Source organism: Platalea leucorodia (genome assembly GCF_965183815.1).
Source record: "Platalea leucorodia genome assembly, chromosome: 10".
Classification (NCBI taxonomy): domain Eukaryota; kingdom Metazoa; phylum Chordata; class Aves; order Pelecaniformes; family Threskiornithidae; genus Platalea; species Platalea leucorodia.
Genome location: NC_138832.1, coordinates 22,933,292 through 22,951,085, shown reverse-complemented (window position 1 = coordinate 22,951,085; position 17,794 = coordinate 22,933,292). Strand labels below are relative to the sequence as shown.

The 17,794-nt window shown below is 51.6% G+C and overlaps 1 protein-coding gene across 5 annotated transcripts in view; it reads left to right on the top strand.

The window, feature by feature from the left end:
• LOC309595841 (pre-mRNA 3'-end-processing factor FIP1-like) overlaps positions 1–13,048 on the top strand; it is a 29,585-nt gene extending 16,537 nt beyond the window's left edge. For 4 of the 5 annotated variants that reach the window (XM_082323251.1, XM_082323248.1, XM_082323249.1 and 1 more), the window contains 7 exons: positions 40–238; positions 2,194–2,220; positions 4,738–4,795; positions 5,359–5,414; positions 6,437–6,635; positions 8,575–8,733; positions 11,978–13,048. In XM_082323251.1, the coding sequence (XP_082179377.1) occupies positions 40–238; positions 2,194–2,220; positions 4,738–4,795; positions 5,359–5,414; positions 6,437–6,635; positions 8,575–8,733; positions 11,978–12,110 (831 nt within the window). In that variant the 3' untranslated portion in view covers positions 12,111–13,048. Of the gene's footprint in view, positions 1–39; positions 239–2,193; positions 2,221–4,737; positions 4,796–5,358; positions 5,415–6,436; positions 6,636–8,524; positions 8,734–11,977 lie in introns of those variants that run through there. The other variant, XM_082323252.1, reaches the window with a different exon arrangement.
• The last annotated feature ends 4,746 nt before the right edge of the window (positions 13,049–17,794 follow it).

The window sequence follows — 17,794 nt, the reverse complement described above, 5'->3', positions numbered from 1 at the left end:
AGATTAAAACGCTCTCTTCTCGTTCCTCTGCCTTCTAAGGTCCTTGGAGACCACGGAAGTAAGCCACAACCCCCACAGCAGCCCCAGCAGCCATCACAGCCCCAACAGCCACCTCAGCAACAGCCGTTTGCACCACCAGCAGGCCCACCGCCTCCCCCGCTCGCTGGGCCACCTCCACCACACTTCCTCCACCCTCCTCCACCAGTTACTTCTGTTCCACCTCCCCTGCATCCTCCAGGTATGTGTTCACACGGCAACATACGGCACTCTGAGGCTGCAAGTTAGGACGTCCCAGGCTTGGAGCAAATCAAAGGTGTAATCGTTAAATGCTGTGGGACAGTCGGGCAGTCAGGTCACAGGTTCTCAGACCTGGCCAGTCTTTGTGCAGCGTCTCCATCAGCCTATTTAACATTTGTCCTTGAATACTTAAAAGAATGGAAGCTGTTCTTTGGAAAAAACAAAACAAAACTCTAGGCTTTGTTTCCGTGAGAGAGCCTTTGGGTGGTACCGATCCGTTTGCTTTATTGATAAATGTAAAGAAATGGGTTCCTGTTTATCTGTGGAGGAAGCTGAGAACACAGGAATTGCTGTCCTGTGTCACATCAGCGGGCCGTTTAGTTCAGGATCCTGTCTGGCTACGGCTGATTCCAAATGTTTCAAGAGTGGTGCTGGAATTGGCAATTCTGCAACAGCAACTCTAACAACTTTCCTCCTAATCCAGGTCAGTTCTTGGTCGGTTTATGCCTTGAAACACCAAGATTTGTGTCTTTCTGTGTTTGTTTCTGTGCCAACTGCCACTGCAGGATGATTGTTACTACTGAGTCTAGTGTCCAGTGCAGGCATTAGAGCGGTGCTTTATTTTGAAAGCAAAATACAAAGAATATAAATGAGGTCTTTACCGTGGGTTTCCAGCCCATTGGGTGTGGTCAGGCCTCAGCACTGGCAAGTTTGTGTGCTCTTATCGATGACCAGACGGGTTTGTATTGCGCTAAGAGCACTTGGCACTTGAGAAGACACTGTGGAGATAAGTCCTGTGCCTGCAGGAGTGCCCTCTGCCTCTGCAGTTACAGACCGAGTCCTGAAACCTTTTGAGATAGCAGAGGTAAAATTCCTAATTTTTTTCTCCTTCGTTGCCTTGAGCACCATGTTACAGAACAGTTTCACTGTCTCTTCTGTGCACGTAAGAACTCGCTTTCCACAAAATTTCTTAATGCATCAGCAACGCGGAGGCCAGTAGTCCTGTTTCTGGGCAAAACCAGGGCAATGCTGGTGGAGAGAACAAAGAACTCTACAACTGAAAAGGCCAAGTGAGTGCTCCTGCAGGTGTTCAGGGTCGTTTTTCTGCTGACCCTTTTCAGTGCACCTTTACAGACGTACGGGCCGCAGCCTAAGACACATTTTTCTGTCTTCACTTCCTACGATGTCCGTGCGTCTTCTGATCCAGCCCGAGTCGTGCCTGTGCCCCTGTCGCTTCTGGCTTAAATGGCGCATCGAGGCTGAAGCGAAGGCCATGCTCTGGGCTTTCCCTGGTCCTGTAGGCAGCAGCCAGACTCCGGAGAAGTCACCAGGAGCACGTCGTGCAGCAGCTCCTCTATTTTGCACTGGCTGCACATGCAGAAGATACAGAATAAAAAATACGGTCAAGGCTTTTAATCTGAGGAGGATTATTACTGCAGTACTCACTGGTGGACCACGGTAGCTTTCCCCACTGCCTTTATTAAAATGATTGGTAAAATCAAGGTAAACCATTCACTCGTTTTTTGGTTGTCGACCAGGGTGTCTGATCTCACGATGCGGTTCTGATCGACCTGTTTTTTAAAAGAACCCAACCAAGTAGAAACAAGCAAAAGGACACGCTGGCATCTGCAGCAGGTTCCCCTCTCCAGCTCCTTCACTTGTTCTGAAGGCCAAATCAATTGTTTGTGTGTTGACACTGGGAAAAAGGAATTCTCCAGTGTAAGAAAGCTGCAACATTTAAAATTATAATTATAAAGGTAGAGAGATCATCATTTGGGGAAATTATATTGTTTGTAGGCTAGTTACTGCTTAATAGTACCAGTTTTTCTGCTGGTCTGTGTGCTTAAATATGTGAAACTTATTCAAAATTGTGCTCTTAGGTTTAGCTTGAGGTGCAGAGATGAGATGCTGTACCTGTTGTCCTCGCTCATTTTGCTTGCCTGTTTATTCCCATAGGTCTGCCACCACCCGGTCCTATTCCAGGTAGGTGTTAATTTGCTCTTAATAACAACGGTGATTCTGAACGCGCAGGTGGCCCTCTCTGAGCTTTTGGGTTCAGTAACACGAGACAGGATGACACCAAGGCCCATTTTAGAGCACAGTTAATTTAAGGCTAATAAACTCCGATGCAGCGTTGAACTCTAGCTGCTTATCTTATATTCTGGACCTAAATAATAATCTATAGGGCTTCCTAATGCTGTCTTCTTCTGTCTCTGAAGACTGACTTAAAAAGTGAAATGGAGAACTTCAGATGGCAAAAGCCGCTTAGATTTGAAATGGTTTAGTTCTTGTTATGGTATTTGCACAGCAGAAGTCTGAGTGACGAATTGGTGCTTGTACAGGAATTTGGAGTGTGAGACTGAGCCAAACCAATGCCATTTCCAGCAGAAGCCTTTGCTCCCTGGTGTGCAGTAGAGATGGTGAATACTAACAAAGAAACGTAACAACCAATCTTGTGCATAAGTTAAGAACCCCACTAATTCAGAGCTACTATAAAACTGAATTTCCTCTAGCTGTAATTTTTTTTTCCTACCGGACATTTTGCCTAGTGCAGGGAAAGCCAGTGTAGCTGTTAGTACAGCAGGCCATTTGGAGCGAGAGCTCTGGCCAGATGCCGTACCTCTGAGAATCCAAGGCTGATGGTGGCCGCGTATACGCAGTCGGGCCACTGCCTCTGCCTTACCCTGCATACCTGATTCGCGGACTTGCAAAAGGTCTGCACCCAAAGCACTTGGGTCTTGATGTGCTTGTCCTCGCTGTACGTTAGAGACGTTGGACTTGATTCACAGCTTTTGTGTCCGTGCTTTTGTATTCATGGTCTGCCCTGGGCTTCCCAAATGGAAATGTGGAAAACCTACGTAGCTGGGCTGTCCCTCAGACTGAGAAATGTCCTGTGTTTGTTAAAATGTCACTTCTCGTGCTCCTCTCAGTGTACAGTAATATAGCAGAGCTGGTTTTCGTTGTTATGCTAGAAGGAACCTGCTCGCAGTAAGCTTGGATTTAGAAGAACTATATTGTAGTGAAACTGGATGCAACCTGGCCTCGATTGGAGAGGTTGCAGCGCCCAGTTGCTAGGCAAGTGCATTTAGATGGAAGGCGTTTGGGAGGAGCGAGGTGGATGAAATGACCAGGCTGTTGCAAAGAACTTCCACTTCAGGTAGCTGGGTTGGAAAGGGAGATGAGGGAGAATACCTGCTAATTATGGTAAGGACGATGCTCCGCCACCATGAGAGTTAGGTGCTTCTAACAGTAGTCCTTTGAAGTACTTGCGCAAGTGTGATCGAAATGCTCTGGGCGTTGCGTTTTATTGGAAGATCTTAAGAAAAGAAAGGGGAAAAAAAAAAAAAGAAGGCATCTAAGAGTGAGACATGTCCCCCAACTTGTTTGCAGCATAGATCTCCGCTAGCTGAGCCGGAGACTTCAGGCTGCCCCTCGTTGCGGTGAGATGCTTCTAGGGAGGGCTGCTCCTGACCCATTTTAGGTGTTCGCGGTGCGAGGTGATGAGTTGTCCCGCGGTGGTGAGTTGTCCCGCGGTGGCATTGACTACGCTGGCTCAATCTCCGCTGACTTGAAAAGGAACCGGGAGCTGCTGGCTTCGATGTAAACGACTGCGGTTGGTCAGATGACTCCTGTCCTTTGCATCAGGACAGTTTGCTCCTTTTTTTGGTTTAGTAATAAACGGAGGAATTTTTATGCGAAGTCAAGCCAGTGGGTGGCTAGCCCGTTCTCGTTGGCATTGGTAACTGCCTGTAGAAATAATGGTTGCTTACAGGTATGGATACAAGTTTCAGAAGTTCCCTTAGGAGCGGTCGGCACCTCCTTCTCGCTCTCAGATTGGTCAGGGTTGAGGACTTTGACTTCTGTCACTTCTGGAAGTGGCCTTCATAAACTTCTGCTTAATTCTGCTTTCTTGAAGATACTGCCTTGTGATTTTGTATAATAACTCTTCATGTGTTTGACATCGGGCCCATTTTTAAAGTGTCAGACCTTTCAGGCAGCTCTCTGCGTCGTTGGTGCTATGTCTTCTCATATTTTTAAATGTATAAGTGCTCAGAAAATTGGCTACAAGCCAACCCAGGTGACTTCTATGTTATGTGCTTTCTAAGAAACAAAGTTATTTGTTTTAATCAATGGAGCAATAAAACCTTTGCTGTAGTTGCAACGTGTCTGCATCCCGAGAACCAGTCTTTTCTGTCTTCCGCAGGAGTGTAAGGGTTAATGTTTACTCCTTAATGAATCCTGTGTTTAAGATGAATAAGCCAAAAGAGAAGGTAGTGCTTCCTTTATTTTTCTTTCCATACCCCTACAGAACTAACACAGCTGTAGGGTTTTAATTTCAGTAGGAGCTACAGCCCTGAAGGAAAATTGCTCCATGTCAAACAGGGCCTTGTTTAGAGTAACAAGATGCTTTAACTGCTTTTAGCTGTAAACAGCAGTGAAGTCGCGTTCGCGCGCGGCAAGCCGCGAGATCTGTGTGATGACTTACGCTTCTGTGTCTAGGGCTGTTCCCGCCTCCCCTGGCACCGCCACCAGCTCTCCTCATTCCCACCTTGGACGGGTAAGACCACACCTGGGCTGAGCCACGGGTGCAGCTCTCCACGGCCGGGAGGGGCGGAGGACGGGTCTGAAACGGGTGCTGGTCATTCGTAGTCCGGTCTTGGATCGGGGCGGGGGGTGAGAGCAGAGTCTGCAGGGAATCCTCTGGGCATGGACCTCCGTCTGTCGTGTCCGTGGCACGGGAAGGAGTCCGTAAAATCGAGGCGTGTGCTTAGGCCTAGCGCAGTGGTTGATAGCATGTTGTGTTTCTCCAGATGGTTTCTATAGATTCTCCAGGTACTTTGTGAGCCTGGTGATTTCCCAGGAAGCCTGCCTGCTGTACAGAAGGCAGGGGTAAAGCGGGGCAGGCGACTGAGCCACAGCAGCTGCAGGAGCTGTGGCAAAGCAACCGCACCCGTACGCGTTTCTGATAGTTTGCGGTGCAACCTGAAAGAGCCACTGAAACCGTGGGTTTCCCATGGGGGTGTTCCACAGACCTTCAGGAAAAATCGGGTGAACTGGCAGCACGGAGGTACCTGCGAGGGGTCGCTGATGTTAGTAACGCTTCCTTTTCTCTCTCCAAAGCCAGCCAGCCAGCTACAATAACAGGCAGCCTCCTCCGTTTGGCTACAACTCTGCAGGTGAGCACTGAAGACAACAAACGGTCAAACTGCTTCTCTCTTCTCTGCTGTTTGGCAGTTTAGGCTTTTCTTAAGCTGGTGGACTTCACGCTTGCTTTAACTTTAGGGTCTTGCTTGTGCCCCAGACTATCCCAGCGCTAGAAACACACGCTGAGCTTGACTACGCCGTTACGTGCTCAGAAAGCTGAGTGTTTTGCAGCAGCGATGAATGCGATTCTGTAGTTGAGTGCTAAGCCTCAGATCGCTGCTCTCAGTGCAGGTACCCGGCAACAGAGAAGCTTCCCCACGTGCCTCAGCAACGTGTTTGTGTGCTTGTTCGCACGAGTACTCGCTACTCGCTCACGCGCTCTCCCTTCTCCCCCACCTTCAGGGACAAGCACAAGCATCAGCTTCCCATCTCCTCCCTGAGCCTTTGAACGCCCTCCTGCCCCACGTTATCGCCTTCCCTGCCCACAGGCACATGCCGGCATCGGCCTCCTTTTGTTTTCTAATGGAAGAGGCAGTGCCAGAATTTCAGCAGATTTCCTTCCCTGGTGCAGCCCCGCCAGCAATGCGGGCCAAGAGCCTGGGACTACCTAAACTCGGCTGGCTCAGCAGCAGGAGAGGGCTGCCTCAGCATCGCGGGCACCGTTGCCCTCTAAGCCAGGATGTCTGGGAGGGATGGACTGAAACTTCTCCCAGCAGAGACCTTATAGCATGCCCTATATAGCAGGACCTATAGAGAGCAAGAGCTGGGGGAGCGCACAGCCCCTGCAGCCATGTGCTGGGCAAGCGGCTGGGGAGATTTTGCAGCAACGTCTGTCAATATCTGGTCTTGCTTGCGTCTTCCTCAGGGAAAAGGTGTTCGCGTGCTCTTAGCAAACTGCTGAAAGTAAAAAGGGAGAGTGAGGACAGGAGGGAGCCGGGCCCTTGTTGTCTCCTTGGATTCAGCTGTACCTCCAGAGGGTATCTTTGGGACAGGAGGGATGGAGAGGATGCTGTTAATGCTTTGGATGAACGAGGATTCTGCTCTCTCACTGCAGATTCAGGTTTCATCAGCTACCCACCCATCTCCACATCCCACACGCCCTGGGTGACGACGGTGGACAAAGGCACGAGCAGTTCCAGCAGCAGCCATTGGGAATACTCGGGCTCGAGGCGCGAGAGGGAGCGGGAGCGCGAGCGGGAAAGGGAAAGGGAGAGAGACCGAGACCGCACTCCGACCACCAGTGAATACAACAAGTGAGTGCTGTTTGTCGGCAGCTTCTCTTCGCAGCTGCCCAGTCGGGAGCTCTGGCCTTGGCCGGGAGCGCAGGGCGGTGTTTGGTCAAGGGATGGGATTATAGATCGTACCAGTTTAATGTGCTGAAATGTCTGGGGAAGAGATGCTTTGGATCAATCGCTAGAGGACAAACTAGGAGCCAGTGTCACTGGCTGATTTCCTGTGTCTGGTTGGGGTTTTTTTGTTGTTTAAATCCAGCAGAACCAGTTTCGCTTGCTCTCCCACCTGTAATGTGAGGCCAGTAAATGAAATAGCCCCTCTGTTCGCCAGGTATTTCACAGCTCAGTGTGAAATGTCGGCTGTGGAAGCTGCTGCTTCTTGTCTTCTAAATGCAACTGTCAGATCAAAGGGAAAACCACCCGTGCTTCGCTCAGCTCTCCTCTAGAGGCTTTCAGGGCAAGGAGTGCCGTTCACCAGGAGTCAGCCATGAAATGTAAATCCTTAACCAGGCGTTCCTGCCAGCAGCGCTGGAGACAGCCACCTTGGTGGGAACTGGTGTGATCGCAGGCGACAGCAGCGCTGGGAGCGCTTGGGAAAGGAGGCTTTCAGCCTCCCAGCGTTGATCTAGAGAGCTCAAGTGAAGGCTAGGCTGCAGAGACTCTTTCTAAACCCGTCGCTTTTTTGTTCTGTCCCAGGCAGCGTCAGTGTTTTGCAGGCTTCAGGCTCAGCAATACCAATAGTCATTCAAAACATGATCAGAGTGCGCGTTCCTGGCAGAGGGGTGCTGCCTGCCGGGAACTCCCCGGCGCAGGGGGTGAGCAAAGAGGGCAACCTAACCCCTTTTTTTTTTTTTTTTTTCCCCCTCCTTACAAGCCTGTGGGCACTGTGGGTGGAAGGGGGAGGAACAGAACAGAAGACAAACGTGCTGCAGTTGGAAGAGCTCAGACTCCCACGCTTCCCGAGCAGGTTCCTGCTGCAGCCGAGTCCTGTGATCGGCACTCCTGAGCACGTTTCTGGCTGCTTTCAAGCATGCTGACCCCTCAGATCGTGCTTCCCAAAGCAGGGCAAGCCGCCGTGCCCTCCCAGATGATTGATATTGGACACGGATTGGTCTGGCTTGTTTCCATGAGTGTTAGGACGATGTTTCAGACTTCCTTTCTCTCAGAGTCTAAATATTGTTCCCCACAGTGGGACTTCTTGAACCTTCAGGTTTTGGCTTTCAGAAGTTGAACAGGGACTGTGAGATGCGGAGGGAAGGGGAGTGCGGGACGTACCTGAATTTGGGGTACGTGATGCCCACTCCTGTGCGTGGACTGAATGAGGTGCCTCGAGCAGACCGTTAGGTGTAGGCAGAAAGGCCAGGTCAGCTGCACTCACAATTTGAGTTTTTCAGCTCACAGGGAAGAAGAGTCCTTTTGTCTGACTCGCGCTCTAACTCGCTCCAGGTTACCTGGGACGGTGGTGTTGTGAGGTAGGATCCAGCACCAGGGGAGGCAGAATGGGAAGAGGAGCATGTTTCTGTTGTCTTTCAACAAGGTAGCTGGATGTCTTGGGCATATTCTGGAAGGACTGTGAGGGCAAAAGCCCCGAGACGTTGGCCACGTGCCTGCTGCTAAGGTAGTCCCTTGGCAAATCCAGAGAACACGTTTTGTAAGCCCTTTGCCTTGAGAGGCCAGGAGGAAGCCATGATATTCAACCATTTGGGCGGCAAATGGAGAAGGTTATTTCACGGTGGTTAGGAACTGGGATTGGGTTGCAGCGTGGGTTCAATAAGCGGCAGCAGCTTATTGTTACAGGTCTTTTCAGGAGCATCATGAATACCTCAGCCTGTTGCTAGACTAAGAGGTGACAGATTTCATGGGCAAGGATGGGGTTCTGCAGTCCTGTAAACATGGCTCCTGACTTTCAGGTCCACGAGTGGTGCGTTCCTCTGCCTCACTTCTCCTTTCTCTTCTTAAGTGATGATGAACGATACCGCTACTACAGCCGAGAGCGCAGCTACGACTTTGAGCGTGACTACCGCCGGAGTCGAGATCGCAGCAGGGAGCGAGAGGATCGTCACCGGGAGCGCCGGCACAGAGACAAAGAGGAGAGCAGCAAGCATAAGTCTTCGAGACGGTAAGAACTGTCTAGGGATTGAACTGGGCTTGACTGGGGCTGAAGGGGAACACCCCTCAGCTGCAGACAAGAAGGGTGATGTTCTCAGGGCGAACTGTCGCCCTGGGTCACGCTGGCTTGCTGTGAGCTGCTGGTGTCCTGAGATGTGACGCCCAGGCAGAGAGAGCGCCCTCGGGCACGTGCCCGGGCAGGAGGCAGAGCTGTCTGCAGCAGGGAGAGGAGTCCTCGGTGTTTGTAAGGTCTCAGTAAGGCGGCTGGCAGGCTGCCGACTCACAAAATGGCAGCACTGATTGACAAAGGAGAGGTTAACCTGTGCTAAACACCACATCGGAACAGCGTAGCTCCTGCTGTTAAGAAAGCACGCACAAAGTAAAATGCAGAACGATAGCAGAAGCATCAGCTTTCAGTATTAGGTGTCCTTGTGCAGAGAGAAGAGCTTGCTTCAGCTTGCGATCTGAAATTTCCTCTTGGAGCAGGAGGCTGAGCACTGCTTGATCAGAGCTCTGTGCCCAGGGCTTCTGGTAGTGACGATGATCTGGACAAAGGTGAAACACTTCTGGAGCAGAGCTGGCTGTCCTAAAATCCCAGCTTTTCTGGAGAAAGTGTATTTGCTACAGAGGATCTTCCTGTGAGAGCATCTTCTAGCAAAGTAACAGGTCCAGTCTGAGGCAAAGCTCAGTTGCTGTGCCCATTTGCATCCTGGTCATGACTCGAGCAGACTTGCTCGGTTTTTTGGTGCTTCAGCTTAGTTCCTTCTTTTAGATGAAATTCATGTCAGCTCTGTAGGTAACTACCCTTATTTTGGAACTGGTATCAGAAAAACCCCTCCGTAGTGACTGGAGGCAAAAGGCTGTTCTCGTTCTTAAGGAGATGAATACGTTTTCAAGAAAGGGCTGATTGCTGAAGGGTTGGAAGCAAAGCGACGGGAAGAGGCCAGGACCACGATCACAACCGAATACAAAACAAACGGAAGCTGAGCTGGTCCCAGGCTAACAAGCCAGTGGCTTTAAGGGTCATTTCTCAGCTTCCTCTACTCAGAATTGCAGTCGGGTTAGGTACCTGGCTGCAGGAGCAGGGTGGAACTCACCGAAGCAGTGTCAGGATCTGCTTGAGAGCTCGGTTTACAGAACTGGGCTGCTGCAGGAGGTGGGGATGAGGTGGCTTTTCCCCTGCTCCTTAAACCACACGCAGATGCTCTCGGTCTTGCTCCGAGTGGTAGGATGGGAAGTGTTCGTTAGCTAAAGCACGTGGAGAAAGACTTTTCGTTCAAGGCCACTTCGAGTGCGTACCAGAGTCCCTGCTTGAGGCGCTTTGAGATTTGAGCCTGTTTAAGGCATTTGCAGGAAGGTGAACGGGTTTCCTTGTAGTTTCCAGTTTACTGCAAATTGACCAGTCTGAAGGGAAGCACCGACTCCTGTTTAAATACTACAGGACAGTCACATTGTTCAGGCATAAGCCACTGCCGTGTTGGTGGCCACAAGGTGGCTGACGATGCGTGAGGAGAAGCAGCCTTTTCTGTCTTTCTTTTTTTTTCCCCCCGTTTTAATGACTATGAAACCATTTATTAAACAAGTCAGAAAACGACTTGAAGCCGGACGCTTTTCAGCCAGTGGTTCAGCCAGTTGGGTGTCTCTGCTGCTAAACTGGTATCCCAGCTGCGGTAAGAATTTGTCTCTACACCTGACTCTGTCCCCACTCGTGGAGCTGGGCGTCTGTCCTGTGTGACCGTACGTCTTCCTGTGACAAATTTAATCTGCTTTTTCCTGTGCTCTGGTCTAATTCTGCCACCTTCACACCACGGTCAGCTCCAGAGACCTCACTTGGTTTTCAGCCTGGGAGGAGAAGCAATTGGATGTTTGAGAAGCAGCAGAAAATCTCCTCCCAGGAGGGGCCGAGAGCCGGAGCGGGCAAACCCAGAGCTCCCGCCTTTCCACCTGCCCCGACGGGAGCGAGGCTGATCTCGGGGCGTCCGCGGGTTGTGTCAGGCGCGCCGTGCGTGCGCGGTGCGGCTGGCTGCGGCGGTGGTGCTCGGAGCCGTGCACAGCCCGGTCAGGGCCACTCTGGCTGGGATTTCTCCCACCTCACAGAAACCCTGTACAGACGTCCGCAGCTAGCCATGGAATCATAAGGTTGGAAAGGACCTCCGAGATCATCGAGTCCAACCGTTAACCCAGCCTCTAAACCCTGTCCCTAAGCACCACATCCACACGTTTTTTGAATGCTTCCAGGGACTGTGATTGCACCGCTGCCCTGGGCAGCCTGGGCCAGGCCCTGACAGCCCTTTGGGGAAGAAGTTTTTCCCCATACCCAACCCAAACCTGCCCTGGCGCAGCTTGAGGCCGTTCCCTCTCGTCCCATCGCTTGTTCCTGGGGAGCAGAGACCGACCCCCCCGGCTCCACCCTCCTTTCAGGCCGTTGCAGAGAGCGATGAGGGCTCCCCTCAGCCTCCTCTTCTCCAGGCTGAGCCCCCCCAGCTCCCCCAGCCGCTCCTCCCCAGCCTTGTGCTCCAGCCCCTGCCCCAGCCTCGCTGCCCTGCTCTGGCCACGCTCCGGCCCCTCCATGGCCGCCTTGGGGCGCGGGGCCCAGCGTGGAGCACAGCTGCATCTGGAAAACAGTTCTGGGGGAGGAGATAGAGGAGTTTTAAAGCACGAAGCCAGTGACGTGCCAGGTCGTTTATGAGTAAGCAGAAGTAGAAGCAGGAACTGCCTCCCATTAGGAAACCCAGGTTTCTCTGGCTACATCGATCCCTTTCTTGCCTCTAGCCCAGGGATTTCCCCAAGATGTTCAGAGGAGTGAAAGTTTTAAACACCTCTTAGATTTCGGACTCTTCCTTCTCTCAGCAGCCTCAGTGCTTCACATTGAGCCTTGAGATCTGTCAGAATTGGTAGAGCTCCCTTAGGAGCGGGAAGGACGCGGAGACGTTGCTCATAAAAACCATCCAGAAATCATTCTGAGAGCAGCCTGCCCAGCCTGCTCCCTGCCCGGACCGCGCGCTGGGGTAAAGCAAGCGCCTCCGGCGGTTTGCATAACCCGCCCCTGCTTCAGCCACGTGCGCTATCAGATCGTCCCCAATAAACACGACGCAGCCCTGCAGTGGCACCGCGATGCCCTCAGCGCTCCTCATCCGTCTTTATTCCGGATCAAAGCGCTCCGGCCCCACGCGTGATGTAGGGTGGGTGCCTGGGTCTCCTGTGGCAGAGCCGCGCCGATGTCACTTTTTTCTCCCCTTTCCTCCCCGCCGCAGCAAACAGCACGAGAGCGAGGAGGGGGAGAGTCACCGGCGCCACAAGCACAAAAAGAACAAGCGTAGCAAGGAGGAGAAGGAGGCCAGCGAAGACGGCGCCCAGGAGGGAGAGGAGCAGGATGCCAAGGAGTAACGCAGGCCCCCCGCCAGCCCTCAGGAGGAGCGTGCGCCTTTGGAACCAGCGTGGCGTGGGTGATGTTTTGTTTTGGGGGGTTGATTTTTTTTTTTTTTTTTTTAATTACCTTTTTTTCCCCAAGGGAAGAGAGGCTGACTCTGGGCGAGCAGTGCAGCGTGTGGCAGTGGTTGGAGAGCTGAGGCTGCACATGCAGTTAAACTTTTTGTTTGTTGGTTTTTTTTTGATACGAGACAACATACAGCAGTACTAGCATACAAAGCACTGAGCTACTCTACTCATAAACATCCCTAGGGAGAACTTTGTTGGATCAGATCCTATGGTTTCTGATGGAAGATGGCTTCAGCTGAAACTAACGCATTTCGGTAATAGTTTTTGGTTTTTTTTTTTTTTTGTCATCATCATTCCTTTTTGAAAAATAGGACAGTAAGTGCGACTTGAAATTTATTGTCCAAAGAAAAGTGTGATTTAGATCCTGAGAGCCAGCTTAGAGTCTGGCTTCTAGTAGTGACAAGTCTCATCCCCAAATAAATTTCTTTATAGCTACAAAAACGTCTTCTGATGTCTGTGTGGCGAGGAGGAGCTGCTCTCACTGGTGGGCCACAGCATCCTGCTCCGGTCTGACGCTTTGAGAAGCCGTCACGTCTGTTTGCACAGGGTCTGCAAAGACTTCAAACCCGGGGTTTTTTTAATCCGTTCCAAAAATAGTTCTATCCTATATTACACCTTTGGGAGACCAACGGAAGACCCGTAATAAGAGCATGAGTTTCTCTTTAGTTAGTTTTGACTAACTTTTTTTTTTTTAAACTGAGTTGAGCCGAATAATCTAGCACAGCAGAGAACACGACGTCGCGTCCAGCAGTTTGCCCTCATGGGGCTGGCTTATTTCTATGTGGTTATCACCGACGCTCCTGTGCAGCGCATTCCTTCCCCTAGAGCTCAGAATAAATTCCAATTCCAAAGTTCGTTTGGACTTAGTATTGGTTGGGGAGGGTGGCGACAGAGATGTTCCTGGGCGGGAAGAAGAGAGGAAATCATTCGGAGGGCGTTTGTATGTCTGGCACTTAGGATACTGCACTTCTGTTTGTGTCAGTCCACGAGTGTCTCATTTTTAAGTATCTTTCACTACTTTGACTTGTTATTTAAAACTGTCTTCAATCTTTGCCCTAAAATAATACGGTTCTGAAATGTTACGTATGGTTTTTTGTATTGTAATCTTGCAAGTCTGAGTGTCGTGTGACGCTTCCAGCCTGGAGACCTGAGCCAGCACAGCACGACGAGAACAGTTTATGTGCTGTGACAGTGCATTGGATGAGTCGCTAACTGCAAAAGCTGCGGGGAGAAGGAAAGAGTGGGGTTTTTCTTTGGGTTTTGGTTTTAATGTAGCTTTTTAAACGTGCTTTGAGATCGTGGGAGGTGTGTGTGCGTCTCGGGTCGCCTGGGTGGGCATCAGCCGGGGGCAGCGGTGCCTCGCTGAGCTGCAGCAGTCCCAGCTCCTGGCGCGCTTCTCCTGGCTCCGGGTGCGACTGCCCGATGGCTTTCCGGGCACTTGGGATGAACTTGCTTTTATCCAGTTGTGGCGTGGCGCGGGCGGAGGAGAAATCCAAGCGGAGCTGGGGAGAAGGGTGCGGGAGCGCTTGGTACCTGCCCCCTGGAAGCACGGCCTCGCTCGCACGACGTGGGAATGTCGGGCGGGAGAGGGGCCGTGCCTGTGCCTCCGTGCAGAGCCTGTAGTCTGTAAGTATGAAATCTGGGTTGTTTTTTTTTCCCCAGAACATGAACCCTAAAATTGCTAGGGCAGCTAGCGCCAAGGGAGAGGCCAGGCGGTGCCCCCCGGCCCAGCCTGAGCTGGTTTTTGCCCGTCTTGAATCGGGAAAACGCTGGCAGTAGAGTTTCACGCTAAGGTAAGGCTAGGGTTTGGCCCCGCTCAGTAGTATTTCTTCCAGCCGTGCATGCTAAGGTGTACGTGGTGCCCCTCCGTGGGAGGACAGAGCTGTTCTACATCCCCTCCCCTCCTCTCCGGCTCCGTTTGTGGAGGGGACGGAAGCCATTCAACCTGTAAATAGGCCTAGTTCCTTAACGGTGATCACATCCAGTCTGCAGCGCTCTGCACCTGGGCTTAGGATGGTGGCGTGGGAGAGGGGACGGAGAAGCTTGGATCAAGGAGTCGGTGCTGCGGCTTCCTCCTGTGTTCTCTGAACGCTTTTACGGATGGACCCAAGTCCTTCACTGCCAGAAGCAGCTGTGAATTTAAGGGAAATAGTTTGAAATGGTTTTATTCTAATGAAATAAATAGAGGTGAAATGTTTGCCTTTAATATATTAGAGCAGTCTAAAGGTGGGGCTTTGGAAATAATCTTTAGTTGCATCAGGTAACTACTGCGGGTTCATGGGCGTGTTCCCGGGGCTACTGAACGGTGACTACTAATTCTCAAAAGAAGAGGCCGCTTCTTGGGCTGGTGGCATCAGTGCTGGAGCTGGGAAGTGGGCCTGCGCGTTACCGAGTGCTGAGCGTGGCTGAGAGGGTGAACTTCGCAGCCAGGGACCAGCGCTTGCGCAAGCGCCGTTACTTACGGGGGAACCCCTGGCAGGTCCTTCCGCTCCCCACGGCACGAACGGGGCCCGGCCTGGAGGAGGAGAGAGGCTCGCTGCGTTGCGGTTGCGCAGCGTATAGCTAACAGCAACGCTGTCTTTCTCCCAGCCCAGCAGCCGCTGCCATCCCAGTCAGGGAATAGGTTCACCGGAGTAGAAATCGCACCAAACGCCAGCCCAGCCCCCAGCCTGGACGTGCAGCTCCTCTGGCAGCAACAGCGGCGGCCCCAGCCTTGCCCTCGGTTGCTGAGCTGTGCAGCGCGCCGCATCAGGGAGTTAAGCCTCGTTTAGTAAAGCTTTATTTATTCCTGGCTGAGCTTTTCAGCCCAGTCCGCTCTGAGCCCCCGCGGCACTAGCGGGCTGCAGCCAGCCTCCCGCACTGAGGGGAGAGCGGCGGGGATTTACTTCTGTTCAGGTTGTTTTCCCAGGCACAGCCGTAACGTAGCCCAGGGAAGCCCAGCTCCTCTCCTGGGAGCAGCAGGAGACAATTACGCTCTTTCCTGCCTCCCCAGAAGTGGCTGTTGTTGAGGTGACCGATTCTGGGGGTGTTAGCTGATAAACTGGAAAGAAAGGGTAAAAAAAAACCACCTATAATACATGTTTTTTTCAGCACTATTACAATAATTTATGAAGGCATCAAAACAAATTCAACATCTATTAACAAGCTGATCTTGGAAACAATACTTAAATTACTAGGCCGTTTTGGTGAAGTTGAAGGCACCTTGAAACGAGATGGAGTAATAGCAAAAAAAATCACGCTGTCCTCTGCAGCATCCTCTTCGCTCAAAGCGTCTGACCACCAGCTGCAAGGCTTTTTCCTACTGCACTTTATACAAGCGATATTTGGTACTACTCGGCAGGAATCGCCCTCTAGCTACATAAATATTTACTGTTCCATACCAGGCAGAGATTCTGCACATTGACTGGAAAGAGACAAAAACCGCTTCAGGTTTTTCTGCTCCCGGGTGACTGGTTTTCCGCAGGCACCTTTCCGACTTGTGAATTATTTTGCTCTCAGCATTCAGGAGGAACGACAGGAAAAAAAAAAAAAGGCCCCAGAGCCCAGCTGGCCACACACGGCTTCGGCTGTCAAAGTCCGCAGCGGTGTTCATCAGCCAACCCAAGAGGCCACGCCGTCTGCCGAGGAAGCTTCTGTGACACTTGGATCCTAAGCTGTGGCTGTATAAGGGACTCCGATCATATATACCGCCTTCCGCTAACAGCCAGGGGCAGCGATGTCCCTCTGGGTGGAAACGATGTCCCTCTGGATGGAAACCACCACGTCACCTAGCAAGGAACATTCTACTCTGCAGTAGCAGCTAATGATGAAGTAGCCAGCCCTCAGAAAAGCACTGCTAAAGACAAAGATGGGCACTTACCTGCACTCAGTTTGCTACAATTAGAGATTCGTTCTAGGTAGCATTTTTATAGGGGAGAGAAGCTGCTTTGATCCTTGTAATCTGAGCTGGCCCCGTAACAGGTACGGCAGAAGCAGCGGAAGAGGGAAGATCTCTCTCGATGCAGCCTGGTTTGAAAGAGCTGTCATTGCTGCTGCTGCTTGACAGCCTTCTGAAAAAGGAGGGAATTGCTTCACGTGGAGTTTTCAGGTGGGAATTTAGCACGGTGTCACAGGTCGAACCACCCCGCCTTGGCTTCGAGTCTTTTATTGTAAATTTTAACATAGGGTGGGTTTGAACGGCCGCCGCAGCGGGCACGCCGCCCTTCCGGAGGGAGCTGCCTGCCTACGGTGGCCGAGGCAGGCAGCGACCCTCTGCGCTCACCCTGACCCAGTGAGGCCAGAGTTTGCTCCAGCGGCGAGAGGGACGGGAACAGAACTGCAGGAGCTCGTCTCGCCTGCCCGACAGTACAGGCATCCTCCCCCTGCCTTCACGCTGCAGCTGGTCACGGGGAAACCGATAAAAATAAGGCAGCGGCCTGGGATAGAGGCTTCTTGTAACAAGCCTGGTTTTACTTAATCATCTGCCTTCTGTGGGAAAAGCTGGTCATTTTATCAAGGCATAAACCCAGGGGAACCAAGCTGAGGGAGGGGACGAAAATCACACAAATTCTTTATCTCTGGCTACTATGACAGGCACTCGCCTCCTTAACCAACGTAGGGGCGGTTTGGTGCAGGCTCCGAAGGAGGTAAAGGCCTAAGCCGTAACCAGGCCAAGAACTTTTCCCGTTCCAGCCTGTTCTGCGAAAGCCCACAAAGGAGCAGTGCCACAGCGAGCACCGATGCACAGGAGCTTGGAACACCGATCACGCGATGAACACATGAACAGCGGGTGGCTTTTCCACCGCTCATTTATCAAGGAACAAAGAAAGGTGTGTACCAGGAGTCTCACGCGTGCCTTTTCCATCGCATGTAATTTGACTACGAGCCAACCACTTTATTCCATAAATCTGACAGCCTAAGCGAGCCTTCTGGGAGCGCTCCCTGTGGAGCAGCTGCTGCGTGGCGGTGACGTCCCCTTGAGCTGGGACACCGCTCAAGGTTGCTCCTCGAGGCGGAGACGCCTCTCGCCAACTGCAGATCTTTGGTAAGCGACCGACATTGCGCGGAACCTTGTATTATGGTAACTTTGATTTGCATCGTGGTAGTTTTGAATCGTTGTGGCATCCTTTGTGCAGTAAGAGCAAACCTTGCCATCGAACTTTGTTAAAGTCACACTTTTACAACATCATAATTCAATGAAACCACTTTTGCTGACGATACCTTTGACAGTGGTTCTTTAAGCAGTCTGAGTCGCCCATTCGTAACGAATTGGCATAGGTGGCAGGATCCTAAATCAGGATTCACAACAGCTACCTGGTGATAGGGCCTTCATACAAATCAACACAGCTGCTAACCTAGCAGCTCTTCAGCTGTTTTTAATGTATAAACACATTCATTAGGTTTCAGTAACCAAAAAATATCAAGACTGGGGGCTACAGGAACTGCTGAATTGGGTCCACATCCTTACGGTTTCGGTAGTGGTTTTAAAAGCACGTACGAAATGACGCAATGTCCAAGAATGGCAGTCGGAGATCAGTAGCAGCAGCGTATTAACTAGCCGGGGAAATCGGACAGTCATGCCTGCTTTAACCTGT